Source organism: Xyrauchen texanus, chromosome 35 (assembly GCF_025860055.1).
Source record: "Xyrauchen texanus isolate HMW12.3.18 chromosome 35, RBS_HiC_50CHRs, whole genome shotgun sequence".
NCBI classification, from domain to species: Eukaryota; Metazoa; Chordata; class Actinopteri; order Cypriniformes; family Catostomidae; genus Xyrauchen; species Xyrauchen texanus.
The window spans coordinates 23928423-23936177 of NC_068310.1; the positions used below are offsets into that span (position 1 = coordinate 23928423).

The 7755-nt window shown below is 41.7% G+C and overlaps 1 protein-coding gene across 4 annotated transcripts in view; it reads right to left on the bottom strand.

Annotated features, from left to right (window-relative positions):
* Positions 1 to 6537, bottom strand: part of LOC127628895 (complement receptor type 1-like) — a 29811-nt gene extending 23274 nt beyond the window's left edge. For 2 of the 4 annotated variants that reach the window (XR_007968707.1, XM_052105850.1), the window contains exons 1-2: positions 6395 to 6536; positions 5736 to 5831 (exon numbers count right to left, since the gene is read on the bottom strand). Coding sequence is in view for 3 of the 4 variants with exons in the window: in XM_052105850.1 (XP_051961810.1) it covers positions 5736 to 5805 (70 nt within the window). In the remaining variant the exon portion in view is untranslated. Of the gene's footprint in view, positions 1 to 5735; positions 5832 to 6394 lie in introns of all 4 variants that reach the window. The other 2 variants (XM_052105851.1, XM_052105852.1) reach the window with 1 other exon arrangement.
* Between the last annotated feature and the right edge of the window lie 1218 nt (positions 6538 to 7755).

The window sequence follows — 7755 nt, forward strand, 5'->3', positions numbered from 1 at the left end:
GCGAAGGCTGGAGAGTATTTTGGAGGCCTGTAAATAATGATAAGTAAAATGCGTGGAGCACCTTTTAACACACTACCCAGATATTCGAAAAACGGGTAATTCCCAAATGATATTTGCTTACACTGATAGACATCTTTAAACAGAGCAGCTAAACCCCCACCTCTACCTTCTCTGCAGACACTCAAATAAGTAAAGTTAGGAGGGGATGTTTCATTAAGGACTGTTGCACTACAGCTGTCTTCTAGCCAAATTTAATTTAGAAACATAAAATCCAGGTTGTATGTGCTTAAGTCATTGACTAGAAGTGATTTATTTTTAAGTGAGCGGATGTTTAAAAGTGCTAACTTAACAGTTTTTGTCCCCACAGCAATCTTAGTTTGGCGTGTAATAGGCACCAAATTAGATGGGTTTGCTGTACGGCTTTTGAAGTTCTATGATGTAATCGAACAGCAATAGAGAAAGATACAGGCACACTGGGTTTCCGCTTGGTTTGTAAACATTTCAGAAAGTTACTGTTATCATAGCGGGGACCCAACACATATCACTGAGAGCTGGTATCAGTTGTTTTTGGTTCACCTCGAGCAGATGGAGGAGGGTGTGAGCCCTGGCGTTGTGGCAGAGGTCGAAGAGCTCTCACAGGAGGAGGGGGAGGGCGAGCTGGGCCTGCAGGTGCTTGAGGGGCCTGACGTTTTTTGCTTGATATCTGGGGGCTTGCAGCAAAAGAGTGGGAGAGTTTGGTTCCAGCATACACCAGTTCTTCCATTTTCTCTGAGAAACACAGATGTGGAGATGCTGGAGAGAGGGATAACGTGTCTGGTGAGAGGGGCTGTAATATGCTGTCCTGGTTTCCCTGGATGTTTTCCAGGAAGTCGTCCTTGGGTGCTGAATCTTGGAGCAGTTCTAATATGTCACAGTCTGTCTGTGGTGAACTTTGTGGGCAGGGCTCAGATGAGTGTGTCCATGAGCAGAAATTGTTGTGGCTGAGTGGTGTTATCATTGTCCTTGTGTGATTTGTCAACTGCATGTCCAATCAGGTGCTGAAGTGAAGTCCTGTGGTCATTCATACTGTGTCCAGGTGTGTGTGTGCCATTCAGATTGAGTGGATTGGCACACACTGCAGAAGGATGATTGAGGGAGAAGTAGATATTGTACTTTAGCACTCTTGAACCAAGTTTGTTTGGGGTGGTGGCCATCCTGTCGAAACAGTTGCCTCTGACTCCAGAAAAGATTGAAGTTGTCAATGAAGTTAACTCCTTTTATATTGCAGGTTTTTTGCAGCCATGTATTAAGCCCAAGTAACCGTGAAAACCTGTTTGTTCCTCTTGCTGGAAGTGGTCCACTGATGAATGTTTGAACTTTCAGTCTTTTAAGTGTTTCAAAAAGTTCATTGAAATCCTTCTTAAGGAGTTCTGACTGCTCTTTATGAATATCATTCTTCCCCACATGAATGATGAGTCGATTTGCAGTCTTATGTAGAAGAGTTAATCATTGATAAGACAATACAAAAAGTGGCTTTAGAACACAATGTATTGTTTACTACCATATTATTGATCATAAGTAAATCATTGGCATACAGTTCACAGCAATCCATTTCGCAAGTGAATTTGTAAATCAGTTGGAGATTTATTATGAGGGCTTGTTTAAGAGCCCGTCAATATACACCTTCGTCAGATATGCTTGTGTAGAGTATAGGGTGCGTTGCATCATAAACATGTTTAGGTCACTGTGTCAAGTTAAATATAGTTTAATACTCAAGCTTTAAACACATCTTGAGATCAATTAGTTCGCATTTGCGCTCCTTCAAGTTTTTTGAACGCAAGAACGTAACGCATGTTTGTGTTGTTCTGCCTACTGAAGTGTTTTCTTCACTTTATAAACTACGCGTTGCTCATACAGCTGAAATTTCACTTACTGCCCTCTGGAGTAAACAGGTGGTACAACAAGCTTGCATTTTTCAGGAATCTGCGTAATTATTAATTGCGTAAATTTTTTAATTTATATATCTAAAGGAGCCACTTATGTGTTCGTGTCTTTTTCAAGATGTCGTTCTGTAAGTATTCATTGTGCGGGAGACACATCCCGCCGTCAGACAAACATGCAAGCTGTGTTTTCGGTCTGGGCCGTACCCATGCAGAGTTGGAGACGGACTGTGATTGTGGACGGAGATTGTGAAATACACAATCTCATCGTAAAAAAACACGATAGAGATTGTGCCAAATTGTCAAGCACAAAAACGGTTTTACAGCAGTTATTTTTTTTTCCTGTTGTGGCAAAAAAATTATTAACAAACCATTATCACTGCGTAAGAGACACTCTGAATCAAACAGTCTTTTAAAAGAATTTATTCTTGCAAGAAGGACCCAGTCATTACACAGGAATTACGCTGTGACATGAGTGAGCCATTGTCGGGGAGGGCTGAGTTGTTTTTATACCTCTTTTCCCCAAGGTCTCCAACAGAAGCAGATCTTCCCCCTCTACATTCCTTAGATACAGGGACTAGGCCACTAGCTCTGATTTACTACTAACTAGCCCAAACATACCCCCCTGTACTAAATGACCTCTGACCCGAAGAGGGCAGAGGACCCCACTCAGCCTTTCCCGAAGTGTCTCGGTTCTGCTTTTCAGTCGTAAATACTGTCTCGGTTCAGACATAAGCACATACATACATTTTCTATCCTCATCTCCCTCTACGAATGAGAAGACCAGGTGGCATTCCTTTGCAATGACTATTACTGATCAATGAGTATTAAAATTTCTACAACATTCCCAAAGAAAGACGGCGGACTTCGGCCAATCCTGGATCTGAGACATTTCAAATCGCACACTTATAAAACGCTCATTCAAAATGATTACTCAGAAATGGATCTTATCGCATATACGCCCACACGATTGCTTTGCGTTGATAGATCTGAGGGATGCGTACTTTCATATCCAAATTGTATGACAACACAATGTTTTTGAGATTCGCGTTCGAGGGAACAGCATATCAATTCAAAATCCTGCCCTTCGGGCTGTCCCAGGACCCATGCACATTCACGAAGTGTATCGATGTGGTGCTCGCCCAACTGAGACTGAGTGGAGTGTGCATCTTTAACTCCCTCGAAGATTGGCTGTTACTGGCTCAATCAGAGGCTTACTACTTGCATATCTAAACAGCTTGAGGCTCAATGTAAACTGGGCAAAAAGCATGCTCTCGGGAGTCTGTCTCGACTCCACCAGCGAGCGCACGCACCTCACGAGCATGCACGTTCAGGCGATTATACAGTGTCTGTCTCAGTTCAAACTGGGGAGAAAACTTACTCTGAAGCTGTTTCAGAAAGCATTGTGACTTTTGGCGGTGGCATCAGCGGTCATTTCATTAAGTCTCTTACATACGAGACCTCTTCAGTGCTGGCCGAAGCGCCGTGTGCCACAACATGCTTGGTGCCAAGGGATTAAGTGCATCACTATGCTTTAGTCCCATGGTCAGCTCCTGCATTTTACCAGCGAGGTGTCATGCTGGGGCAAATAATCAGGTGGTGACTACGGATGCTTCCAACACAGGTTCGGGGGCAGTGTTCGATGGGCGCCTGACTTTCGGCACCTGGACAGGTCCAAGGAGGGCATGGTATATCAACCGCCTAGAGCTATCGGCTGTAATTTTAGCCTTGAAGGCTTTTCAGTCAGAAATAGCGAACTGTCATGTCCTGGTTCGCTCAGACAACATGACAGTTGTGGCATATATAAACCGCCAAGGTGGAATTCATTCACCGCCACTGCTGAGACTGATGCGGTACCACATCCTATGGAGCGAGCATCATCTCTCCCTGAGAGCAACATATGTCCCAGGCTGACTGATTTATGGCAAGGATTTACTGTCCCACTAAGGGGTGATACCGGGCGAATGGAGACTTCATCCTCAAACGGTGTTGAGGATTTGGAAAATATTCGGCAAAGCAGAAATCGATCTATTTTGCCTCAGTGGAGAATATCCACTGTCTCCGTTGGTATGTGAAGTCCCAAGCCCTGTTGGGAACGGATGTAATGTCACACAAATGGCCAGCGAAACAAAAATATGCGTTTCTTCCGATATGCCTGATCCACTCAGTCATATGCAATGTCAGAGAGGACAAGGAAATGGTGCTATTAGTTGCACCAAATGGCCCAACCAGCAATTGTTTCTGGAAATAATGGAGATGTTGTGCAGCTCACCATGGGAAATATCACTGAGGAGGGATCTCCTCTCTCAGGTGCAAAGCACAATCTGGCATCCCCAGGCCCAGCTGTGGAACCTGCATGTGTGGCCCCATGTTCGTTCAGTCATGAACATTTTACAAGCCAGAGCACAGTCCACAAGTCGCCTCTTCGCACTAAAATGGAAGGTTTTAACTGATTGGTGTCACTCACATAGCAAGGACTCAAATAGAAAACTGCCCTATACATGAATTTCTAATATTTCTTCAAGAGCGATTAGACGCAGGACTCTCAAAATGTATGTGGCAACTATATCTGTGCATCATGCACATGAAACTGGTGCCTGTATAGGCAAGCATGAATTAATCATAAAGTTCCTTAAAGGAGCAAGATGATTAAACTCACCTCGGCCGGCTACAGTCCTGACTTGGGACTTAACTTTAGTCCTAAAAGCTCTCGCAGGGCCCCCCTTCGAGCCTTTGGACTCTTGATTTGCGCATGCTCTCCATTAAGACCGCACTACTGCTGGCTCTGGCCTCAGTTAAAGGGGTAGGTGACCTGCATGCACTATCAGTCGCCAATTAATGTCTGAAGTTTGGCCCTGGTCTTTCAAGAGCCACTGTCAAACCCAGATAAGGCTAAAGGCAAGGTACTGACCACACCTTTCAAAGCGCAGGTGGTTCACCTTCAGGCCTTCTTGCCTCCTCCATTTAATTCATATGAGAAACAATCATTGCATTTGTTATGCCCTATGCGGGTGCTGCACATATGCGTTGAGCATACACGCCAGTTTAGATAATCTGATCAGCTCTTTATATGCTATGGAGGACGCACAAAAGGAATGTCCGTCTCTAAGGAAAGACTTTCTCACTGGATTGTCGATGCAATTATCCTGGTGTGTGTATATATATATATATATATACTTATGCACTTTCCTTTTAAGTAAGGGCTCCCCATCATTTACACAACCACCTGTTATAATTATCATAAAGTCACAAGCACTTTGATTATAAATAATCTCCCTTCCCAACTGGGTTCATAAGGGGTTAATTATAGTATATGACTATAGTTCATATATTCGTTATGAGCACTCTCCTCCTGGCCATCACGAGGATCACTCACTGCGTGCGGCATGCTCATGTCGATCGTCGTCCAATAAGACTGCGCCACAATGTTTCCTCTCTGGGAAGTTATGTTGTGTAGTGCAGAGTGATGGGATTCTGTTCCCCAAATGCATTACTATGCATCTTATCGGCAAAAATCTGTGCTGATAGTTGCAGGTAGTTTTATCATCATTATATGGAGTGTGACCCATGTATTTCAGGCTTGTTTAGAATTACAATTCCTGCATTATGCCCCAAATAAAAAAATTTTTTTCTGCATCTAAGATTTTATTCATTTGGGACTCTTTGTCTTAAAATTTATTTTGAAAACCATCAACTGATTAATCAGCCTTTCCCACCACCTTGGCTATCGGTATTTGCAAAATCCACTTTTGAACCGATAGATAGATAGATAGATAGATAGATAGATAGATAGATAGATAGATAGATAGATCTCACCTCTGACATGTTCAACCTTCATTAGGCACATGAAGGCAATAACACTGAGACACAGCACCTTACACCCCATCGTGTATGCATATAGATGAATATTAGCTACAAACAAAGCCCAGGTTAATTGTTTTCAGCGTTTAATAAATAAAAAGACAATAAAGTATGTTGAACTTAACATTTTAAAAACAATCTACGTCAAAATACAAACATTTACTATAACAGAACATAAACAAACCAGAGATTTGCATGAGCAACTTCCTGTTAGCCTCTTAGCGTCTAAATAATGACAAAGCGGGCTCTAACTTACCAATAGGTCACAATATTTGACAACATAAACATCAGACAGCTTTTAAATAATGCCTAACGTAAATTTAGTGCATTACCCAGTTTAGTTTGACTATACTGTTGTGTAAAGGCTGTAGAGAATATGCAGGGCGTGATGGCCTCCATACTTCCCAGCCAGTTAATAATGCATCAACCGGATTACAAACAATACAGCAATTATAATCAAAGCACATTCGATTGTGCGATGACAACAGGCACTTTCAATGTATCTTTCCAGACATTATTTATCCAGCTATCATTAAAGCGCGGAGGACTCTGTCGTTAACACAGTTGTACACTTAGGAAAATTAAAATAGCTTCCCTGATTCATGCAGTCTTACCTTTGGTGGAGACCCGGTTTCTCAATATTCAATGAATTACTCAGGCTGAGGCATATAATGTCAGGAAGTGTCAGCTGACACTTAGGTAAAGTTGGTTTTATATTGCACATTCGCACATTCGCGGACTTCCGCGTTCAGTAACTCGTGAACTAAACGTTGTTGCTACACACAACACCTATCACATATAACTACAGATAAAACACCAGAAGCTACAACATAAATTTCCTCAAAACGATCTTTCCTTCGCACTGTACAAAATACATTGATCTCTATGCGCAGGCTGCTAAGAAGGGACCATCTGCAAAGTGCAAACCCGAAGGAAAGCTCGTTTTGAGGCGATTAAAATATTAAAACAATGTTATTTGTGTAGTAACAATATTCAGCTCACGAGATATTGAACGCGGAACTCCGCAAATATGCGAAGCGAATATAAAAAGCAACTTTACCCAAGTTGCAGACTTGATCATGTAGGACCTTCAGGACCACATAGCCTACGTGGACAGCACCATGAACATAGTCAAGTTTTAAAAAAAAACCCAACCAGGGTAAAAATAGTTTCAGGTTTGATATTTGCTGCGTATTCACCTAGACTGCTTTAGTGTACTTTTGTGTAGGCTATTGTACATACAGTACGCAAAAATGTTTTATGTAAAAGTTACAGTAATTCACCAAAGGGATTTTTTCATGTTCCAAAGGTTGTAGTATGTTCCTACTGACCAGACTGACTTACTACAGGTGGAATTTTGACAGTACCTCCATTACTGTACGTTCAGTATACAAATATTAATAAAAAAAAATTACAGTAATTCCCCTAAAGTATTTTTTCCTGTTCCAAAGTTTGTAGTATGTTCCTATTGACCATACTGACTTACTACAGGTGAAATTTTCACAATAACTCCCTTACTGTATGTACTGAAGGGTTGGGGTCAGAATCCCCTGTCTCTTCAATTTAATTATATATATCCTTTTTATATATATCCTTTTGAATGATTACTTTATTCTTATTAAAAATTCAACAATCAATATCCTAATCATTTCTGTATTCATTTTCTTTTAGGTGCATTCCAGTGTGTGCCCTTGGGTTGTGTTCACATGCAAGGGGCCTTTTGATGATAATTGTCTTGGGATTCAGAGAGCGGCGAGAGAGACTCTGTACTCATGTATTGCATATATATTATATATATACATTGTAAGTAAATCAAAACCAAGTAATTTACAAGCTTTTAACTTCATGAGGTGCAATGGCAAGGTATCATAACACCGGAGACGTCCTTGGTGAATCTGCCTCTGGCTGGACATTCCTTTACAGTCCTTTTTAAAGTCCATCAACTTTTTGACATGTTCAGAAATCCCCTCCTGGA